Source organism: Patella vulgata, chromosome 7 (assembly GCF_932274485.2).
Source record: "Patella vulgata chromosome 7, xgPatVulg1.2, whole genome shotgun sequence".
In the NCBI taxonomy this organism is placed as follows: domain Eukaryota; kingdom Metazoa; phylum Mollusca; class Gastropoda; family Patellidae; genus Patella; species Patella vulgata.
Window position 1 is genome coordinate 29,467,543 of NC_065885.2, and position 25,013 is coordinate 29,492,555.

Genomic DNA, 25,013 nt, shown 5'->3' on the forward strand with positions numbered 1-25,013 from the left:
AAGAGTTATATATTATTCCGTTAAAATTAATGTTGTTACTGGGCAATTTTGGGGTGCCTGACAGTTAGAATTCGAAATAAGACTAGTTCGTGGCGATCTTGTCCAGGCAGAATTTCTCTCATAGCACACTGTATGGCAGATGTCCGTCTTCATTATACCAGTTAGTGCAGTACAGTAGGACATTAAACCCCCATAGACATAGATCAAACTAAGTCTATAGCCTCACCGTTGGCTTGTTAGTACACAGACCTTGAAATGCATCCCATTAACTTTCTTCTTGATACTGGAAGTCCCATTGTACCAGCTGCTGTGTTCCAATGACTATGCAAACTGCCTAACATTGGTGATTTACTCTAAAATGGAAACTTACTCTCATCAATGCTCTAGGTTGAAAATGAAGATAAGAGTGAAATCTGGTTTATTTCTTTAGAGCGATGTCAAGTAGTAGAAAGTTACTGAAAAACATTCTAGTTCTACTTTTTATGTTGACAGGTATAATCAGTCCTAAGAAAACATTTTTGGTACAAAATGGTATTTCTACCAAGATAATACAGTTAACAGAAACAGAAACATTAGATGTAAATAATGGAAGCATTTAGTATTGCTCCAGGGATGAAGAAAATAATTATACAGTATTTCATTAAAGAATGGGATTCATTCATTGATATAAATGATGTGAATTGTCTAGAAAACAATTCAAGATTACGGGTAATATTGTCAGTTTCACAAGATAATTGTGAATTACCTTTGTCAAAAAGTTGTGAAAGCAATCCTTTTTCAGAAGGAGCCAGTGTTAATGCTCCCGCGGACGCATCATGGCCTGACAAACCATTGGAAACAAGTACATTTATATGGATCTTCAGCAAGCCCTAAAAAGCAATGAATCTTTAAATTGGAGATGCAAAAATAAACTAATACAAAACATACAAGATCACATATTTACAAATACATTATACTCAAAAGCTGAACATATTCAGCAGTTCAGCAAAAACTTGGTAAGACAATTCCCTAGGCTCAAGGAACCAATAGGAAGTAGATATGACGGCTTGAAACGGCGTCGAACGATTGTGTGTCAATAAGTGTTGAAACATTAACAAAACTGCAAATAAAAGGTGTGGCCAATTGGGCTACACCAGATTTGGTAAAAAAAAATGAAGATGTCAGCAGAATGATGACAGATTTGCAGACAGTGTGATAAGATATACCATAAATACATAAACCTTATTTCTGATTTAATGCACAAAACATTTCATACTCTATTAACTAATTATCCTGGATTGAAAATCCAATCTGAACTTCACAATGAATTTAAGAGGCTTAATTATGCCTAGTGAAACAAAATCAGTAAAGGAACTGCTTGAAAATATCCACAGACATGCCTTGGCTACATTGTACTTTGCAGAACACAGAAAGAAAAAGTCAGAATATTTGATAACTTGTTTCAAAAAAAAAAAAAAAAAAAAATATCGGGGATCACGTGGCTCGCTAGCCTGGAGGTCGGGTGTTCGATCCCTGCATTGGCCGAGAAAGTTCATCCAAATTTCCCGGCGTGGTTCCCCCTTGTCAGTGATGCAGGACGGAGGGCCTGACAAGGACAGCTGTCTAATCCTTCGGATGAGACGAAAAACCTAGGTCCTGTGTATACATTGGAATGCATGTAAAAGATCCCTTGGACGTTGGAATTCGATATAAGAGTTGGCGAAGTGCCGCTGCCCGGGCAAAATTTCCCTCATAGCACACTGTATGGCGTATGCCCGTCTTCATTAGCCCAGCATACGAGCAGAACAGTAGGACGTTAAACCCCATTTCATTGTTTCAAAATACTTGCTTTCGTGCACACATTGCCCTTATCTTATTGGATTTTCATGTAGATCAGCCAGATTATTCGACTAGCAGGCCTGATAACTAAGTACATCTAGGGAGGGGGGGGGGGGGAGGGCAACCAACAATCCGTCTTTTAGGTTGCCATTGGTAATAAAGAATTTTTAATAATTATTTTTCAACAGTTTTCATGTCATTTATGTTCTTTACACATGCGTCTATTGTGTTGGTTAGGCAGCGGCAGCCATGGGCGTCACACATGGGGGGGGGGGGGGGGCGACCCCCCAATTGTTTTTCTGGGAGGGTCTGAATATACTTGGACCCCCCCCCCCCCCAAAAAAAAAAAAAAAAAAAAAAAAATAATAGACCCTAACTTCTATTCATTTACAACAGTTATTAGGATTAGTTAAGATTCTATCTGTATAAAACAATGTACAAATTAAAACACAAACACTTATGTTTACTTTTTGAAATCCATTTATAATACACAAAATGTACAAAATACTTTAAATATCTATACAACTTTCTTGTATATGTCAATGTGTATATGTATATAGTATTGTAGTTAACAAGGTGATTGTCAAATATGCATCCTCATAAACTATAGTTATGTGATCAAGTTTTGTTTATTGGATCCTCATAAAAATTCCCCTACTAAACTCCCTTTGTCGTGTTGTTCATAACCCAAGTATAACATTCAATATGTAAAAGTCATGAAAAAAATATGAATACGGCACCCCTTGACTTAAAAATGATAAACATTGTATTGGTGTGATGTTTTTGTTTAACCCCGTAAAATATGCCAAAACAGTGTTTACAGAAGACTGAAACTTTAAAAAAAAATATGGGGGTGGCCTCCCCGCCAGTGGGAAGGTGACCCTCCCACACTCCCCCTATCGCGCTACATCGGGTGCTGCGCAGCCTCGTGCCTCCGGCGTCACAGATTGTCAATTTTATTTGCGGACCCCCTCGACCCCCACCCATATATATTTCACTGCTACGCCTCTCGCGGCAGCTGTCTAGAAATGTCTCCATTGCGAATCCGCAATACTGGAGGGGGCATTCACATATAAAACGCTTACAATGACCGTAATACATGTAGTACTAAAGATGAAGAGCATTATCAAAATGTGGTCCAAGTGGTAGAGAAAAACAGGAAGGATAGACCGAACTTGTGAAAGTCTTCGCTATAATTATGTGCATTACTATAATGATATTTTAACAACAGATAACGCAACGCAGTCACGTATACAAGTGTTTTCCTCTTACGTTTTCTTCACTTCTAGTTCAAATCGATTTTAAGAAATACCGAGGAAATATCAGTTTTGCTAGAATTTCGTTGATAATTCACAACTTTAAAAACGGTCGTACTGCTCAATTTGACATTGGTTGACACTTGTAATAGTTTGCACATGTTGGACAAGCTGATTATTTGATGAAAAACACTTATAAAGAGGTTTACATACCATGTACATGTAAATAATTTGACGTAGTATTTTTCCATGTCAAATTTTCGAATTTTGAAGTGGACGGTTGCCCCCCTAAACATGCTTTGATTATTTTCTTTTTTATTACGTGTTTAGTGTACGTCTGAACTATTATAGTTGAACACTCTTGGCAATCTGCAAGAAAATCGGCCGAAAATTTAAAAATCATGGGGCAACGTGTGCAAAAGACATTCAACTGAATAATGATAAAGAATATTCCAAGAAAATAAGTATTTAGTCTTTGCTTGTGTTGCAGGAATTTTTAGATGGATATAGAAGTTTAGCATTTGTAGCCAGTAAGTATCAGTATTGTGTATCGTTATTTTAGCATTAGATGTACTTACAGTAGTTGCAGGATGTGACAATATAAAATTGTACATATGGAAAGGTGGTTGTAAGGGAACATACTTGTAGAGGGGTGCTACTTAACATGCAATGAATATTAGTTTTGTTCATGTAAAAGTTAAGAAGAAGCAAATTTAATGGGCTGTTGGTAGTAAGAAATTCAGTTTATAAAAGATATTTCGGTGTCATAATGATGCAATTCTGAATTTACTAGAGAATTTTAGAATAGCAGAGAGTGTTCTGAATCAGGACCCAAATTTATACCCTGGGGGATGGTAGTGGTTCGAGCTGCAGTTCAGGTTATGTGTCTGCTTCCCCCGAAACCCTCCTCACATTCACACAGAGAAATTAATATGTACCTTTAATCACCAGGATGATTGCACGTCAAAAGTCATTTTAGTTTATTGCATGTAGTTTGAAGATGAAATGAACTGAAATGAGGTTAACCGTCTTACTGTTCTGCTCCGACTGGGCATACAGTGTTCGATGAGGGAAATTCCAAAAATCAGAAACAGTATCTTTTACGTGCCCCCTCTACACATTTTTCCTTGCTAGGCCATCTGACAAGGGGGAATCACACCGGAAAATTCGGATGAATTTTCTCGGCCAATGCAGGGATCGAACACCCTACCCTCATGTTAGCGAGCCAGCGTCTTACCCACTTAGCCACAGTGGATACCTGCATGTAATTTGAAGTGACAGTTATAAATATAATTAGCTACAAAGACTATTTTTTGTACACTCGGGATCTTAAAAGTCCTTTAATTGGTTTATTTTTTCATAAAGTGGGACTCCTTTGTTTTTTATTTTTCAGAACACAGAATCCACAGCTGATATAATTGTAGGTCCACCCAATCCACATATTGCTAGTGTGGGTACCATACAAGAATCCAGTAGGTTTTATCTCATAATCGAGGGAAATATTGTTCTGAATACAGAAGAGTTTTTGGAGGCAGTTTATAGCCTCTTTGCCTTGTATTATGTATTCAACATTGAATACCCCAAAAATATGATAATTATTTTCTTTATCTTCAGTAATGTTTAATGAACATAACATCCAAGAAGAGACCAACATCAAAAATTATAAATGTATGGGACAAAATTCAGAAAAAATGCTTTTGATAATACTGTTTCAAGCTCATGTGATAGACATCTTGAAGGAGCTTAAAAATTGTTCAAAATTGTGCCAACTTTTAGTGAGATCTTTTTTTTTTAAAGAAAAAATGTGTCAATATGTGTGATCAATAATGGTGATATTATTGTAGGTGGTGTTACAATTATTTCTATGATTTACATATATTATTAGTATTATGATCTGAAGAATTCTTTATTTCATCACTGCAGATGTAATTACAAAGAATTACAATGCTGAACTACTAATATGTAAATAAACAAGCCAACAGTGAGGCTGATGTCCCCCGCCGAAATCCCAAAATAAATAGATGACACATATTTATTAATCGCACATTTATTTTTTTCAAAAGTATCGAGCAATCAAACTATACACTAAGTTTCAGCACTCTCCATCAGATAGAATCAAAGTTATCTTGTCCCAAAGCATCGACTAATGTAAATCATTGAACTCAGCCATGACATGACAGCAGAGAATATTCATTATCGAACTAAGTCAAGGTATTGATGTAATAAAGCTATACACCAAGTGTCCCCACTCTCACTTAATTCGAACTAAAGTTATCGTGTCCCAAAGCATCAAAAAATCAAATTGCTTATCCCTGCTTACCCTAAGCAGAAAATTCTCATCTTCAATCTCCATCAAGGCATTCACCTATCAGACACCTACGCCAAGTGTGAACATTCTAACTCAACTAGAATGAGAGTTATTGTGTTCCAAAATCTTGACCAATCAAATTGCTTATCTCTGCTTAACCTAAGCACAAAATGCTCATGTTTGAACTCCATCAAGACATTGACCTAATTAACACCTACACCAAGTTTGAACATTCTACCTCAATTAGAAGGGGAGTTATTGTGTTCCAAAGTCTCGGCCAATCAAATTGCTTATCGCTCTGCTTACCCTAAGCAGAAAATGCTCATTATCGAACTTAGTCAAGGTATTGATGTAATGAAGCTATACACCAAGTTTCATCACTCTCACTTAATTAGAACTAAAGTTATCGTGTCCCAAAGCATCAACCAATCAAATTGCTTATCTCTGCTTACACTAAGCAGAAAATGCTCATCTTTGAACTCCATCAAGGCATTGACCTAATAAACACCTACACCAAGTTTGAACATTCTGGCTCAGTTAGAGAGAGTTATTGTGTCCCAAAAAGTGTGACGGACGGACAGACACACCGATTTTAATAGTCCCCTGCTTTCTTCGAAAGGCGGGGGACAAAAATACAAATATTATATAATAAAGAAGTTAAATAACATTTGCAGGAAAACGGAATATGAAAATCGATTCCCTCCTTCCACTACTTATTTATGAGGGCTATCCAGTTATATATCAGCTAAATTGCGATAAAATAATATTTTATATCAATAATTATTATAGCTTGTGCCATCGTGTATTCTATGCCGTTGATTGTGTGTCAACCGAATAATTATTATCTAGTTTATATGCTAAAAACTGTATCACCAAAGGGGGATAATTTAGATAACAAGGTATTACTGTAATGAAACTATACACCAAGTTTCATCAATCTCACTTAATTAGAACTAAAGTTATCGTGTCCCAAAGCATCAACCAATCAAATTGCTTATCTCTGCTTACCCTAAGCGGAAAATGCTCATCTTCGAACTCCATCAAGGCATTGACCTAATCAACACATACACCAAGTTTGAACATTCTAGCTCAATTAGGAAGAGAGTTATCGTGCCCCAAAGTATCAACCAATCAAATTGCTTATCTCTGCTTACCCTAAGCGGAAAATGCTCATCTTCGAACTCCATCAAGGCATTGACCTAATAAACACATACACCAAGTTTGAACATTCTAGCTCAATTAAAAGTTATCGTGTCCCAAAGCATCAACCAATCAAATTGCTTATCTCTGCTTACCCTAAGCGGAAAATGCTCATCTTCGAACTCCATCAAGGCATTGACCTAATCAACACATACACCAAGTTTGAACATTCTAGCCCAATTAGGAAGAGAGTTATCGTGTCCCAAAGCATCAACCAATCAAATTGCTTATCTCTGCTTACCCTAAGCGGAAAATGCTCATCTTCGAACTCCATCAAGGCATTGACCTAATAAACACATACACCAAGTTTGAACATTCTAGCTCAATTAGGAAGAGAGTTATTGTGTCCCAAAAAGTGTGACGGACAGACAGACGGACAGACAGAGGGACAGACAGACGGACAGACAGACGGACAGACAGACGGACGAACCCATTTTAATAGTCCCCTGCTTTCTTCGAAAGGCGGGGGACAATTAAATGGCAAGGTGGAATATGATCTCGGACTCGAGATGCGGCGAGTTGGGACTTGACTCGGACTCGAGGTACAGCGACTTGGGACTCGACTCGGACTCGCGGTCCTGCGACTTGTTCCCACGTCTGCTAGTTTGTGTGTTAAGTTCATTTTTATACGCCCACATGGAAATGTGGACGTACATGAATAATGTTGTCGCCCCCGTCCGTCCGTCGTCCACAATTTCTTGTGAACGCTCCAACGCAAAAAGTTATCATCCAATTGTTTTAAAATTGATATTAGTCTGGAGGCTCAGCGCGAAGGGGTGTCCATCAAATGGGCACAAAACCAGACCCAACTTTTCTAGAGTAAAATTTTGCGTAGAATACTATGCCGAGTGGTAATCAGCCCGCCGTTGGGGCGTTTTCGAGATATTCGGGGTCAAAGGTCAAATGGGTTCATTTCCACTGAAAGTGAATGCGCGGTCATTCCTGTATCATGAAAATAAGCTGAAAATGATCGAAAGTAATCACACCTTCAATAAAAATGTAAACTTGCTAAATTCACTTTTGTTCTTTGTGACCCCAGAGGTCAAAAGGTCACATTTTCCGTTTTAGCACTAGGAAGATTTAAAGTAACAAATGTCAGCGTAAAATATAAAAACTAAAGCGAAACCTGTTCTTATTAATAATAGGAACATTTAAAATTTATCTTTAGGTGGTCTTGGCACCGAACTTTTACTTTGGAACGTAGAAAATGATCTTGCATAACAGAACCAAAACGCTTCGGAGCCCGTTTCAAAAATACACAAAAACTGTTGAATTAAAATCTCTCCGAATTAGTTTTACAACGAATGCTATACATAATGATACTAGTTGTCTGAAAAAAAAACAATTGAACAGTTCCATGGCTGGACTCCAGCCTGCAGGCCGCGTCACAAATCCTGCCCAAATTTTCCGCGCTAACATTTACCAATACGACATATACATCCTGTGAACTACTATGTACAATGCATTCGTCGGTTTTATCTGCGTCCATGTTCCGGCGAAATTCATAAAAACACATAAAACATTTGCAAATTTTTAAATTCGTTGTCAGATACGTGTTTTCCCGTCACAGATTAACGTCGGTTTTTCTAGACTGGGATTCTCGTAAATCCAACCGGCCTGCAGGCTGGAGTCCAACACTGAAACTATTCAATTGTTTTTCAGATAACTAGTATCATTATGTACATGTATAACAATCGTTGTGAAAATAAATCGGAGAGATTTCGATTTGACAGTTTTTACGTATTTTTGAAACAGGTTTCAAAGTGTGTTGGTTCTGTTATGCAAGATCATTTTCGACGTTCCAAAGTAAAAGTTCAGCGCTAAGACCACCTAAAGATCAATTTTAAATGTTCCTATTATTAATTAGAACATGTTTCGCTTTAGTTTTTATATTTTACATTGACATTTTATTGCTTTAAATCTTCCTTGTGCAAAAACAGCAAATTTCACCTTTTGACCCCCAGGGTCACTTAGACCAAAGGTGAATTTAGCAAGTTTACATTTTTATTGAAAGTGTGATTACTTTCGATCATTTTCAGCTTCTTTTCATAATACAAGAATGACTGCGCACTTTCAGTTCAAATGAACTCATTTGACCTTTGACCCCGAATATCTCGAAAAAAACCCAACGGCAGACTGATTACTACTCGGCATCGTATTCTACACAAAATTTCACCCTAGAAAAGTTTGGTCTGGTTTTGTGCCCATTTGATGGACAAGCGCTGAGCCTCCAGTCTATATTTGTTGTTTACCTTAGTGAGATGAAGAAGCCTAATTAATTTCAATAATTTCTAACATCAAAAGTTATTTACCGATCTGTATGAAATTGATATGTGTCATTTAAATTAGTATAAAGAAGTATCCTATTGAATTTCAGCAATTTCCGTGTTTCACTTTGTTGCACCTTGTGAATGCTCTAACATCTAAAGTTATCTGCCGATATGTATGAAATATATATGCGTCATTTAAATTAGTAAAAAGAAATGAAATGAAATGGGGGGTTTAACGTCCTACTGTTCTGCTCCTATTGAATTTCAGCAATTGTATTGTAAATGCCCCCAATTACCTACAAAAGAATAAATATGCAACAGCCCTTGTCAACCACTCAGACGATTTAGCTGCTGTAGGCGTATTTTTCGTTGCTGGTCAACCTATTTTATCTTTAAGCAAAGACATATCTTGCATAAATTTATTTTTTTGAATTGTGAAATTGTTATTAAAATACAATTTAAATCTAAATTTAAGATAATAAAACTTTATAACATGGCACTGGTAAAACTAATTATGTATTAAAATAAAGTCATACATTATGTACTGAATGTTCTGTTTATCCAGGTTACTCCATTTTTGTCAGAAACTCAATTTATAATACAATATGGGCCAATATACATTTACTTAAAATGAGACTAGCGAACAGTGTTTGAAAGACTGGAATCAACCTAATATGAAATAGGAAAACTCTCTATTTTTTTTATTTGCAAAACATTAAAGTCTCCGATCATGTAATGCATATTTAATCCCTTGCAAACACTATATCCTGATGGTAGAAGAACTAGAATCTTTAAAAGGAATGTCAGTCCAAAATGGTTTAATACCATTTATTAAAGATATGATTAGTGAATTGAAAATTGGTCAGCATTTGTCATCCTCTGCAGCTGATACATGTATATCTGGGATATGATCAAAACCAGCCAGAGCCACTGCCCACCTAATAATATTCGTTTAAAGCGGCATTAGGTAAAAGTAGATAAAGGGCTGACAGTTTTCGCTATAATAGTTAAAATATAGATAATGAAAAGACAATATGTTGAAAATTTCAGTCAAATTACTTCACTCTGAACCTAGATATCAGCGATACAATTATAGTCTAGCCTCGATTGTCATTACTACCATTGTTACCATAATAAACAAAGTCTCGATTATCCATTTTTTATGGTAACAGCATCAACAACAAAAAATATACTCTTCAAAAAAAGAAACACAAACAGTTCCATACAGATCAGATTATAATTTTTCTCGTTTGAGGGTTTACAAGGTTCTACAAACTACTCTGGAAGTAGTTTACAGAAATTGTTGAAATTTGACAGGCTTTTTCGTTTTATTAAATAATGCATATAAATTTCATACAGATCGGATGATCACTTTTGTCATTCAAACCATTCACAAGGGCCATAAGTGGCATAAGGGACGGAAATTGCTGAAATTCAATAGACCTCTGTTATACATACATGTATACATATAAGTTATACATGTACATATCGGATGATAACTTTCATCAATTGAGCATTAACAAGGTTGAACAAGTGAAACAAGGGCCACAACTCTAAGAGGAATTATTGTAAATTGTTGAAATTCAATAGGCTTCGTGGTTTCACTAATTTAAATAATGCATATAAATTTCACAAAGATCGGATGATAAATTTCGTGTTCACAAGATTCAATAAAGTCAAACGAGCCATAATTCTAGATGTGATAAACGGAAATTGCAGATTGGCAGATAACATTAGAGGTTAGAGCGTTCACAAAGTGCAACAAACTGTAGAAGTAATTAACGGAAATTGCTAAAATTCAACAGGCTTCTTCGTTTCACTAAATAAAATAATACATATAAAATTCACAAAGATCAGATGATAACTTTTGATGTTCGAGCATTCCCAAGTGCAACAAAGTGAAACAAGGGCCATAACTCCAGAAGTATAGGCTTCTTCGTTCCACTAATTTCAATCATGCATATAAATTTCACAAAGATCGGATGATAACTATTGGCATAATAGTGTTCACAAGGTTCAACAAAGTGAAACACGGGTCATAACTCTAGACATAATAAACAGAAATGATTGAAATTAAATAGGCTTCTTCGTCTCACATATATCAATTTTAAAACAATTGGATAATTTCAATCATGCATATAAATTTCACAAAGATCGGATGATAACTATTGGCATAATAGTGTTCACAAGGTTCAACAAAGTGAAACACGGGTCATAACTCTAGACATAATAAACAGAAATGATTGAAATTAAATAGGCTTCTTCGTCTCACATATATCAATTTTAAAACAATTGGATAATAACTTTTGGTGTTAGACTTAGAGCGTTCACAAGAAATTGTGGATGACAGACGGACAGGGGCGACAGCAATATACGTCCACATTTCCATGTGGGCGTATAAAAATTGATTTCTTTTATCCTTCTTACATAATGACATAAAACACAAGTAAGATTTATGGAAACAAAGATCCTGTTCAAATAAACAAATGATGAAAAATGGGCTATGCGTTTTTGTTTTTGAAGAGTATATTTAAATCTACTTAATATTGCAGCCATCCAATGGCATCGAGAGTTGACTATGGTCCTGATAAGTTAATTAATGTCTAATTAATAATTTATATAGCATTTTAGGCCTTTAAAGAAAGACCTGCAATAGGCAGATTTAGCTCTTGCATAATGCCTGTTTAAATATCTTGATGGGCCTTTAATTATGGATTAAGCCGTGAAAAATCAAATATTGTACGAATAACAATCAGTGGCTTTAGGACATCTATAATTTATCCATTGTAATAATTTATAGGAAAAAGAATTCATTAAAACATATTAAATAACATTAACACTGCACGGTGAAGAAATACAAACATACCGGTACACAATTATACATTCATTTATAAAGCTTTTCCGTTTTGAATGTCCTGACATGTACAATTAAATTATATTCATAACATTTCTTTGTGCAGTTAATTACCAGAATAAACTTGAAGTATAATTTGTGCACAACAAACATGTTTTGATAAGACTGAGTAATACAAATGTATAAAATAAAGTAGGAAAATATCCAAAAATATCACATAAGGTTTAATTGTTTGATTTAATTTGATGTTAAAGACAAGAATAGCAACTTTAAGTATTGATAACCATTAATTAATTATGACATTTATTATCATCACATTAGTTTTGATTCTGCATAATAGACATCAAGCAAATAGGTCTCATGTACATGTGTAGCTGTATATAATGAGAATCTTTAATATTCCCCAAAGTTGATATGGCCAGTCTTCTTCGCATGGTCTTGTGCTTCCTGAGATCCTTTTAATGCTTTCTGACAAATGAGACATCTCAAAGTAAAATTCCCTACATCTGTAAACTGACGACTTTGCTTTGCCTCCTCTGCTAGCTCTAATGCTTGGGACAGAATGGTGAGATCAGAGGTCAGAAATTTTGATTTGGGTGGAATGCTGGGAACACAGGCATCTAATATCAGGAAATCATAGTGAATGCCATCATAAAGGAGTAAAATTCTATCTTTGTAGTTCCCATCCTCCCCAAATCTATCTATTCTACCGGACTGGGTATCCACTACATCAATTTCAATTTGGTAATATTTAGAAAGGATTGAGATTTCAATTCCACCTCCCCACGATTCCTCATTCATAATCCATTTACAATAGTCACTATTTGATTTTCCTAGCATAGCCTCACAATAAGTTACACTGTCACTCATGACAATACCAGCTATCAATTCTCGTAACTGTTTAGCACACGATAAATCAACACAGCCATCAGTCATAGCAGCATTTACACTTGTAAAAAGACAAGAATTGTTAGCTGGAACAACCTTCCGTGTAAGGATTCCTATTTTATTACCCATCAATTGGGCCTGAAGTACCCCATCCCCTGATGAAACTGGAGGCACTATGGCAGTCTTACTTTCCTCAACAATTAAACTATCACCAGATCTTAATGATAATGTTGACAGTTCTTGTGCCTCATTACTAAGATCTAATATTTTTGGTGGGAAGCCATGTCGTATTTTAATACAGCTTGCTGGTATTTGAGTAATATCTGCTAACATTTCTTTCAATCTTCCAACAGTAGACGACCCAGTCAAGTTTGTTAGATAATGCTGACCTGTTCTGCTTTTACATCTTAACTTCAATTCTGTAGTCGTCATACTTCTGGAATGAGAGGGAAAAAATAATATAGACTACTTGACAAAGCTTTTTCACTCTTAATAAACACAACTATCTTCCACAGTAAAATTAGCTGCAATCTTGAGTGTTTGCAAATGAAATAAACATTATTAGGTTGATTTATAAGCCAAGATTTTACAGTGAGCTACTATGCACTTGTGTACAGCTGTAAATCAAAGGACATTGGGGTGCTTTTTCGGTTGACTTCATCACAATTGTACTACATTTAGGCTTACCGGTATGTTTACTACTTTTAGGTTTACCAGTATGTTGGCTTTTTTTTCTGTCACATCATAGAGGAAATGTTGGCATCATACTGACTAATATCTGGAACTGTTTTGACTGGCAGAGACCTTACATGTATTAATAACCATGTTTCTACTACAAATTTTATATGGGCCATGTTTATACTACAAATTTTATATGGGCCATGTTTATACTACAACTTTTAGCCATTTTGCCAAAGGGTTAACTATAATATATGTGAAGGATTCAATATTGTATGCTCACTGGAAATCTATGTTAGCCTAGAAATTTGTATTGTCTCTTTATTTTCACAGTTTGTAGGCATATAATATGTTTACAAATTTATATTTGTAATTTCTGAGATAATCTGGGCATTTTTACAACAAACTTCAAACAAGTTGAGTTTAGGCAGCTAACCAATACAGTTGAGTTTGGGAGACCCAAACCAACCTTGAATGTTAGAAACTTGTCAAAGATATAGATTGGTTTTATCAATTTTCGGGAAGTTACAAAATCACTACATTTCAATAAAGACATACTAGTTCTTTTTCTGGCATGTTATTATATTTGAATGATGTGGTTTAATAATTAGATTGTGAAAATTTTATAGTTGATTAGTATTTCTGTAAAGACACAGATGTAAAAAAAACCCCACGAGTTCTGATGCTTTATTCTAATTTAGACCTAGTGTAAAAAAACTAAAATTAAAGATATATTTTCTCAAATTTTCATAACATTTTAACATGTATATTTATACTGAATGCCAGTTAACTCGTCCACAAGCATACTCGGTCCACACAAAAAGTCTAGTTAAAGATACATTCTCACAAAAGTATTTACATGTATAGGGTAGTTATTTCCAATAAAATATGGGAAATTTGATAATGGAAACTAGAGACAACCCATGAAAAACACCCATGAGGCAAGCACCGGGCAAAAATGTCACTAACTGGCAACCTGATGGCTTATTGTCTGCAAGCTTGACTTAGGAAGCGCTTGTTATTCCTTGATTAAATGGTTTTGGGGACCAGTCGGACCAAGAACAGTTGGACCAAATGAAGACCACTTTGTCCATTACGGAAGACTACTCGGACCAAGACACAATCCTAGACGGAAGACACTTACGGTTCTTTGATAATCATAGTTTCCCGTAAAAGTAATATATTAAAAAAGGAATAATATGGTGATGAATTTATTTGAAAACATTTGTAAACACGACATGCACGGTTACTCAAAGTCTTATTAATTTTATTAATGATAAAACGTAAACTGAACTTTGACACGCAGTCCACAACAAGCTTGCAATAAAAGGCAGTACAAATCGATAAGTGTAGTACACATAATAGTCCAGGAGCTAATGGTCATCAGTTACAAAAGGTTTGACCCCCCAAATTTGTAGTGGGTGTCTATACGAGTAAACAACTGGTCAGATCGGGCACTGCTGGGGCATATAGCCACAGCAGCATCTTAAAGTACCCCTTAAGTGCCTTAAGGGGCCAAAAATTAGGTCATAATTTACATGGCTCAAACTTTCTAGAAACAAAGGTATCCATAGCTAGAGGAAATATTTCACAAATCTAACCCAAATTTCTGGGGCTTTCCCCAAGTCAGACCACACCCAGTATCTCCTCACGGGGCTAATAATATGGTCATCAGTTACATGGCTGAAACTTAACAGAAACAAAGATCCATACTTGAGAAAATATGATTTTCAAAAATCTAACCAAAAGTTTGCGGGTTTTCCCCAAGTCAGGTCCCTCTAAAGTCTGCCAGACCACGCCCTAAAAATGGGGCTAATAATAATATGGTCATTAGTTACATGGCTGAATGTTAACAGAAACAAAGATCCATATTTGGAAAATATAATTTTCAAAAATGTAACCAAAAGTTTGGGGGCTCTCCTCAAGTCAGGTCACCCCAAAGTCTGTCTGACCACTCACCATGCACTAAAACTGGGGCTAATAATATGATCATCAGATACATGGCTGAAACTGACCAGAAACAAAGGTCTATACCGGTACTTGGAAAATATAATTTTAAAAAATCTAACCAAAATCTACTTTTGCTTTTCTAGAAAGTTTCAGCTACTGCCGATCTGACCAGTTGATTTTTACTCGTATAGACACCCACTACAAATTTGGGGGTTCAAACCTTTTGTAACTGATGACCATATTATTTTGTCATTAGCTCCTGGGACCTGGACTATATAAGGAATAGTCTTTTCAGAAGTACAAGTACAAGTATACAAATTAATAACTACTCAGTTGTTGATGTTTTGTTAATTGATGTTTATTTTTCTGTGCTTCATGATGAGATAATAACATGGGATAAGTAGGCTACAAAAATTAAAATCAACACTTTATTGTTTCAAAAACATTGGTTCAGGTTGTCTTCTGTCTTCGTCTGAGCGGTCCTCTGTCTTGATCCAAGTAGTCTTCTGTCTTGGTCCGAGTGGTCATTGGTCCGAGTTGTCATGCATTCCTGCCATAGCAGGCCATAGTAGGTTACATGTATGCTTGCACATTCTTCTCCGCTATAACACTTGGGTAGACAGTTTTGTGAAGTCTTTTCACCCAGGATCAGTTTTGATACAAACAAGTCTTGGTGATTGATCATTCATTGAGTTGAAATAATGGTGGATTTGGGTAAATTCGGTTAAATAGTGCTACTGGAGGAAGAGGACAGAATGTTAATACAAAATATTTTTTGAGTCATAAAACTTAAGATAGTTTAATAATTAGTCTCTAATCTTGTTGCACAGAAAATTAACCAGTTTTATGTTTTATCATGGACCTTACATCCATGGTTTTATCGGGGAATGCTCACTAGTCTGTGGTTCCACTAGTTTGCATGTGCACTAGTCCGCCAATATCTATTATAGCCATTTTTACGATTGATGATCACATCTAAATGCACACCTGTAACGAACTCTGACAATAATACTAATGCATCCACCTTGACAATGAAATGTATCGCACCCACACTGACAATGAAATGTAAAGCACCAACCCCAACCGACAATGAAATGTAATACACCAACCTTGACAATGCAATGTAATGCACCAACCCAGACAATGGTATTGGCATATGTACGCAACGTACCCACACTGACAATGGTATGTAACCATTTTTCCAAGAATTGATTGAATTCAATATAAGAGTAGGCCGGTAGCGCCGCTATCCGGGCAAAAGTTCCCTCATAGTACACTGTATAGTGCATACCCGTCTTCATTAGCTCAATTGGAGCAGAACAGTAGGACGTTAAACCCCATTTCATTTAATTTAATTTTCCATTTTCCTACTTTTCTGCGTCAACCGGACTATTGAAGATAGGCAGACGCTATGCAAAGGGCTATGACAAAATTTCTAGGGACAGTGGCATTTCTCCATTGAATTCCAACTGTGTAAAGGATTCTATTATGTGCACGCCAATATGTACACCAGGGCTAGAAATTCGTCATTTTTTGCGAGAATCTAAGAGGATTCTCATTTATGCAATCTGCACGAATCCTCCTAATCTTCATTAATAGGGTGACCCATGTACTCACAGAAATACAGTCCACTGCTGATAGTTCGAGACTACCACTGAAGCGTGCACATTCGCCGTGCCGAGACCAACTTTCTGACAGTATGATACTATAAATAGCCATGGCACGTGCAATTCTCTACAAATCTATCAACTATTACAGCCGTAAAAAATTTATTGTTGATGATTTTGAATAGCAGTAAAATTAAGCTTCTTGGTTATTACAGCAGATTTAGAAATTACGTTCGTTTCATTTTTTAAATCGCCTTATCATTAACTGTACCGTTAAGAGCGGCATCTTTTGGTTTAGTACAAATAATATCTCTGAATCACTCGGGTTAGACAGGAACATGATACTAGCAGTAGTTTCATTTTACTTTTACAAGCTTCTTAAAACGATTGTTGAGCTACCTAACGTGCTTATTTCTAAATTCAATTTTTTGTTCTAGCTTTCTGTTATGTTTCGTAAAAAAGTAGTCTTGATTATCCCGACCTGTCAATCAGACGTAGAATGGTCGATAGACTGGTTAAGCGAGACTAATTTCAAAACAAGGGCACGTAACCTATCTTTTACTCAAAAGTGTCTGGATGTTATGGACGACTCTTGGAACCAGTTTTCAGTCTATTATTTATACATGATTAATGGTCATAGCTTATTAAGTACAACATGATCGTTTATTTAGTGACTATAATTGTGTGAAACTGATTTGAGGGTTGGCATATATATAAATATTGTGGCGTAATTGTCGAGATATATGGAGATATTTATTTATGGTGGGTCACCCTATCATTAATAATAGAGTTTAAAAAAACAAAATTGTGTTTATTGCGTTAATCTAAAACACCAAAATACAAGAACAATGATAAAAATAAAACAATCAGATGGAATTTTTGGTAAACACTTAAATAGTGTCAAAAGTAATATCCAGAAAATGCCTTAGCCAAAAGAGGTGATACGGCACACTGGCATTATTTCTTCATAGCACAATTTTTAGTCTTTTGTCCACCACGTAACTAGGCACGTAACTTGCAAAAGTTTTTATTCATTCGTCGATGATAAGACAAACGGCACAATGATCACGTGACAACCATTACTGAAATTGCTATAAAATAAAATTCTGTACAACTATGATATAGCCTTCAATAATATTTTTAAAATAAAGCCTCTGTCAGAATGTGTATAAAATTAAAAAAATCATAACGGTAAACGCTATTTAGAACTGGTTTATTGACCTAATTCCAACCGATATGTCACGTGTCATTGGAGATTCTGTCGGGAAAATACCCACTGTTTCTCTTTCTGTTTCTGACCAGTTGTATTTGGTGTTCTATCAGGGAATTATATTCAATGAAGATTTAAATTAGCCCAACAACTGGTCAGTGAATTCATCAATGTATGATCCAGTTATTATTTTAATATCTACCTGTACCTGCAATTCACACGGACGGAGCGTGGATGACGTTCGTTTCGCAAACCATGCCGAGATCGTCTTCATTCGCCACGTGGCGTATTTTACTGAACCTATTACGAATGTTCAGAGAGCTTGTTTTGTTTTTTTACCGGATTATCAAAATCACCGTTAAATGTGCTAATTACTCGGATTATTATGACCAGGTAGTATTTCATACAGCCATTCACCCAATACAGGGCTAGACTTACACCACAACGTGGCTCCCAAGATGGATTATCTATAGTAAGTTATCAATGGTCAGCTATGATAGAGATTAGAGACAATAGTAGTAATGAGATAATCCATCTATAAACATTAGTCAACTTAGTAAATGAATGAATGGATGTCACTTAAATACTACCCATTAACAACTATAAAATATTCTTAAGTTTAATATTATATAATTACTATGTATTGTTTATTGTTACCAAGTAACCTCTAGTATATTAGAGGAAAGATTGTAGATCATAGGTAGAACCACACAGGCAGGCAAGGGACAGACTGAAGGGCAGGTCTCTGATAAGTTATTTCTTAGATGCTGTTCCTTATTAAGTTACTTAGCCTGTGGGTCAGTATTATATATATATGTTATTATTGTCAAATATTGTTACAGAATATAAGATTATACGAAGAGAAGTGAGTTATTGAATTATTGTATGTTCAATCATACACCCCCAATAGATTGAACATACAACCCATCGTTGAAGGTTGGACCATAAGCAGGTCCCTTAAACCCCGGATGATATATGGGGAGTGCCAATTGATCAACGGAATCTCACAAGCCAAGCGAGTGTTCTTCTTTGTGTATACACCCTAGGAAAGAAAGCTGATATTTTACTGATTTTTCTTCCTTTCGACAAAACAAAGAATGATGGAGAGTTGTAACAACCATGCTACATATTTACAAAAATTCTCAGGTTATGGACAAAAGGACCCTATACTATGGCTAGATTCATTTGAAAGTTATTGTGTTCTTCAAAACTGGGAAGAGGACAAATATAAAGTAGCAGGCCTTAGATTAGCTATGAAAGACAATGCTGCTGTATGGTTAAAATGTCTGCCAGAAGAAACAAGAAGTGACTATAAATCAGTGAAAAGTGCTTTTATAGAACAATACTGTACAGAAGTGGATGATGGTAAGGAAGTGGTTAGGCTAATTACACAGAGAAAACAACAACCAGGAGAATCTGTGGATGATTACCTTACAGAAATGAAAAGACTTCTTTTAATGAGATCCAAATATTTTCCAGAGGATTGGACAGCAAAAATTATGAGAAATGGACTGCAACCAGAAATACAAAAATGGGTTGCGTATAAAGACAAGTCTCATACAATAATGGGAGTCGAAAAATGTGCAAAATTTACAGAAAGTATATGTAATTATTATGCAAGGGAAGAAAACAGTGAAAAATTAGAACTTCATCAAAACGAACAATCAAAACTTGAGGAGGTCGTGAATAACTATCATGCACTGTCGAATCAAGGCAACCATGAATATGAACAAGTTTCAAGACATTATATGGAGTATGAACAAGGCCCAACCAATAGAATGGATTAGAATGAATACAAGTCAAGGCTAGCAGAAGGTAGGTGTGATTACAATTATCATAGTGGCTATTCATCATATCAGAACTATAGGTTTTCTCAAAATTCACATATGGATTTGTGTCCCATTTATGTATCAGATAACACTAACCATGATAGTGCTAGGAAACGTCATCAAAAATATAATAACAGACATAGAAATGTTACACATTATAACAAACTTCCAAACAAAAGTCAAAATTATATCAACTATAAACAACCAAATAATAAAGAATTACAAAATAGTCTGTTAATTAGAAATAGGTATTGTGACGAAAACACTCAGTCTAAAAAGAAACAAAGTCACAAAAATATCATCGATTTATCAATTAATGTCGTAAATGCGGAGCAAAATAGTTCCATATCAGTAATGTTAGGGAAAATATGTATAAGAGCGTTAGTTGACTCAGGTGCCAGTGTGTCTATAATATCTAAAGATCAATACAATAATAGTGGATTGAAAGACATACATAAACAACAACCAACTGAGACTGGACATGTTAGAGGTGTTGGAGGTTCACTAACAAAGGTACATGGCATTGTGTCATTACCAATACGAATAGGGCGACTAACACTGCACCAAGAATTCCTTATTTTAGATAGCAATGTCCACTCCTTAATATTAGGTGTCGATTTCTTACAAACACAAAAGGCAGTTACAGATTTTGATTTACAGACACTCAGTCTTCAGATTGGAATGACAGTTGTACCACTTGGAGAAAAACAATCATCAGTTACAAGGTATTTGGTCAAATTAAAGGACAACTTAAAAATTCCAAAAAGAACGGAAGCCATAGTACCTGTTGTTATCGAAAACGTTGGATTGAAAAATGGTATAGGCATCATTGAAGCAAATAAAACACTTATAAATAAATGTTATGTACTGGGTGCTAGATGTTTAGTAGATGTCATTAATGGTCTAGCTTCATACAAACTGCTAAACCCGACCAATGATGATGTGAGCCTAAACAGTAAACAAGTGTTGGGTATGCTGTCATGGGGGTGCGAAAATGAAATCCTACAGGAGCTAACTGATGAGCATCCACATGTCAATGTCATGCAAGAGTCATTGGACGCTGCTGACAAAAACAAAGCATTCATTAAAGAAGCTAAATCTCTGGGTGTGGATTTAAGTGAGGCAGATCTGAGGGAACATCAAAAGCAGCAGCTGCTGACATTAATTGGTCAGAATAGGGATGTCTTTGCAAAAGATATGTCAGAGTTAGGCTCATGCAATGTAAAAGATTCCTATCATACCATTGACACAGGAGATGCCAAACCAATAAAACAAAGGTTTTATCGAGCAACACCAAAGATGAAAGAGGAATGGTCGAAAATGATTGATGAAATGCTAACAAATCAAGTAATTCAACCGTCTACATCTGAATGGTTATCGCCAGTGGTTCTTATCAGAAAGAAATCAGGTGATCTTCGGTTTGCCATTGATTACAGAGCCTTAAACACAGTTACCAAACCAATCCATTTCCCCTTGCCCAGAATGGAAGATGCGTTCGACTGCATTGGAGAGGCTCGTGCTAACATTTTTTCAACGTTAGATATGTTTTCGGGGTATTGGCAAGTAAACTTGGACCCTGCCACAAAGCACAAAACAGCGTTCACATGTCACAGAGGTGTTTTTGAGTTCAATCGGCTACCCTTTGGCTTGTCAAATTCACCAAGTGCTTTTCAACGTACTTTAACAGAAGTCCTCAGAGATCTGACATGGAAGATAGCACTAGTGTACGTTGATGATATTATAGTTTGGTCCAGGTCATTCGAAGAACATTTGAACCATCTAACTATAATTTTTAGCAGGATTCGAGATTAAGTTAAAACCTTCCAAGTGTCACTTTGCAGCTCAAAAGGTTTTATACTTAGGTCACATCATCTCAAAAACTGGTATTGCTGTGGACAAAACAAAGACTGAAGCAGTACAGACATTTCCTCGACCAAAGAACGTCAGTGAAGTCAGAGCATTTATAGGACTGTGCAGCTACTACAGACGGTTTGTTAAAAACTTTGCACAGAAAGCAGCGCCACTCAACCAATTGCTACGGAAAGATGTGGCATTTCAATGGACACCGGAAATAGATGAGGCATTCAAAATGTTAAAGAGGGCCTTGATATCACCACCAATACTTCGATACCCAAATTTTGAAAAGAAGTTCTTGTTGCATGCAGATGCAAGCTCCAATGCCATAGGATATATATTAGGACAACATGATGAAGATGGCAAGGAAGTTGTAATTGCATATGGTGGACGAGCCCTAAATGACAGAGAAAAGCGATGGCATATCACTGAACAGGAATGTTTAGCGATAATAGAAGGTGTCAAACAATTTCATGTTTATTTAGCCAACACAGAATTCATGATTTACACAGATCATGTAGCCCTTACGTATGTTAAGTCCATGAAATTTAAATCTGGTAGACTCTACAGATGGTCTCTTAAACTAAATGAGTACCAGTTCCAGATCATTCACAAAAAGGGAAAGAACCACACGAATGCGGATGCATTATCACGTAGAACCTATGATGTAGCAGTTCAAGATGTAACTGTCCAAAGTGATGATGAAGACGTCAACAATCAGACAACTGTGAAGAAAGTGCAAGAGATATGTCAGGAAGCCATAACAGAGGATCAACTGCAGCAGACACCAACCAATCATGTGGAAACTCAGTTTAAGAGCATGTCAACAGCTGAAATATTGGTAGCAGCGGAACAAGCTTATCTCCAACAAGCACCTTTAGAAAGCATACAGGAAGTACTGACAATACTGCCAGAAGAGATGCAGAAACTTCAGGCAGAGGATGTTTTATTGCAACCCCTCATCAAATTTCTAAAAGATGACATTCTCCCAGAAGATGAAATAAAGGCCAGAAGAATCCTAATTGAACAAGGCTTTTACCAACTAACAAATGGCATACTGTATCATCTTCATTCACCACGAGGGAAAGGCACCAAAATAGAAAGAGAGGTCAAACAACTATGCATACCTCAAGATATGAGAAATGATATTCTAAAGAACTACCATGACTTCTTAGGTCACCAAGGCCAAGACAGAACACAATACCATACAATTAAAACCACATATGTCCGATTCTCACTAAGGTATGACTGTTGTTGCAGCCGACAAGCAAGTTGATTGACTTCTTTATTAACAAGTAATAATTAATCTGTTGTAATTTAGCCGAAAGTGGCATTCAATAGTCAGACTCGGACTCGGACTCAACAATTCTCCGAGGTTTTTTTTTTTTTAGAATTTTTTTACGCAAATCCTTGTAGATCCCCAGCGTAAGCTCTTGCGAGAATCCTTGCGCGAATCATGTTTACGTCACGTGACTTACCTCTCTTGGAAGTCAGAGGAGAATTCATTGCATACATAAGACAAGGTAGTCTTTAATTGCTTACTATTAATATTACAAACACTTTAAACGATTACATTGATATTTATAAATATATTGTACGCATGCATTGATATTACATGTAAATGATTTTATGAATATATTGTACGCATGCATTGTTATTGTTAATTATTTAATGTAATAAAATTTTGAAACTACAGAAAGGTTTATCATTTTTAAAGGGAATAGCATTCTGGTGATTCGAAGCTACAATATAAAAATACTTCCGGTTTTCGAAGTTACAGTATTTCCGGTTTTGGAGAAAGCTCAGTATTCCGACACGCTGTGTGATCCGAAATATTGTAACGATCACGTACGATGTCGGATGTGACAGAGTCCACTGTATCGAATCCTAATTAAATTCTCGGATTATCCACTACCCGCGTCTTTTTCCGTCATTTTTATCTCAGAAAGTGTTGTACGTCTAACTCTTCATAAAGTTTATCAACTTATACATCAAGTGCTCAATTTTCGCGTGTGACCTTTAACATCACGCGTGCAGAAATTCCTAATCGTCAGGCTGTTGATTAGGGGAACCCTTACATTTTTGTCCTGTATACGCTCCATGAGTGTTTTTCGGGGAATCCAGTATTTTTCTAGTAAGATTGGATATCTCTACTTTCATATACCAAAATTACCATACTTTTATTGGAAATAACCACCCGATAAATACTTTTCTGGGAACCCATCTTTAACGTCCTACTGTTCTGCTCTGAACTGGGCTAATGAAGACGGGCATATGCCATACAGTGTGCTATGAGGGAAAGTTTGCTCAGACAGCGGCACTACGGGCACGACCTACTCTTTAATAATACTCTTTCTTAATCCAACTGTCAAGGGATCTTTTACGTGCAAGCCAATGTATACACGGGGGCCACGTTTTTTCGTCCCATCTGAAAGAGACTGCTGTACTCCTTGTCAGGTCTTCCGTCCTGCACCACTGACAAGGGGGAACCACGCCGGAAAATCTGGATGAACTTTCTCGGCCTATGGACTAAGACTAGTAATTATTTCCCCTTATTTCATGATGGATGGACTAAGACTAGTAATTATTTCCCCTTATTTCATGATGGACGAATGTAGTGCAAGTTATAAATAGACAATTTTTCCCTTAATTTTTTTCTCCCCTCTTCCTGCATTTTTGGGTTGACTTTTTGGTCTAGAATTGGAGAAAAGGGACCAAATTTGCAATTTCATAGCAGTTTTGGGTAATACTGATGATATTACAGCGGAGGGATAGGGGGTGTAAAGTGTCTTTCTGCAGAGCAATCATTGTGTCGGAAGTGAGATTTTCACCCCTGTCAACTTCAAATCCGTGTAGCAAAAAATTTAAATGGTCAACCCCCTACAAAATTATGATGAGGAGATTGCCAAATGTTGTCCCCATTGTGCCTATAAAGATTGGAACCAACGGAATGTTGAGCAAAAAGCTACAGCCTGTGATGTTACAGTCATTTAACATTGAAGTCAATGGGCAAATAATTGCTAGTCTGAGTCCCTATGCAGGGATCGAGTGACTGCCAGGCTAGCTCAGCTGAAAGTGAAAGCGTTGGACTAGGAGATTGCAATTGATCAATGCAATGTGGCCTAAATACTTACACTAACTTAACTTTCGACACCATATATGTATAATTTCGTTTGTTCAAAAATTACCTTTACTTTTTTTGACTGCAAGTGTAAAATATTAGTGTCAGATCTTGAAGCCTTTGACCAAAAACTGTTTATTTATCTCCTAACTTACGCACTACGTCATCAA

General features: G+C 36.1%; 1 protein-coding gene across 3 annotated transcripts; it reads right to left on the reverse strand.

The window, feature by feature from the left end:
• Positions 1-11,992: 11,992 nt before the first annotated feature.
• LOC126827083 (ubiquitin thioesterase OTU1) lies at positions 11,993-25,000 on the reverse strand. 3 transcript variants are annotated; one of them, XM_050556279.1, is made up of 2 exons: positions 24,917-25,000; positions 11,993-13,030 (listed from the first exon to the last, which is right to left on the reverse strand). In XM_050556279.1, exon 2 carries the CDS (start codon positions 13,024-13,026, stop codon positions 12,100-12,102), a length of 927 nt encoding a protein of 308 aa, XP_050412236.1. In that variant the 5' UTR covers positions 13,027-13,030; positions 24,917-25,000; the 3' UTR covers positions 11,993-12,099. The 3 variants fall into 3 exon arrangements, with proteins under 3 accessions (XP_050412236.1, XP_050412237.1, XP_050412235.1); XM_050556280.2 differs by having other exon boundaries at positions 24,911-24,996; XM_050556278.2 differs by having other exon boundaries at positions 24,857-24,994.
• Positions 25,001-25,013: the final 13 nt, after the last annotated feature.

Excerpts from the sequence above, each read along its gene's own strand:
- LOC126827083 (XM_050556278.2), bottom strand. The coding sequence starts at position 24,879 with ATGGTGTCGAAAGTTAAGTTAGT. Across the intron at positions 13,031-24,856 it reads GTGTCGAAAGTTAAGTTAGT|AAGTATGACGACTACAGAAT; the intron begins GTAAGTATTTAG and ends CTCTCATTCCAG.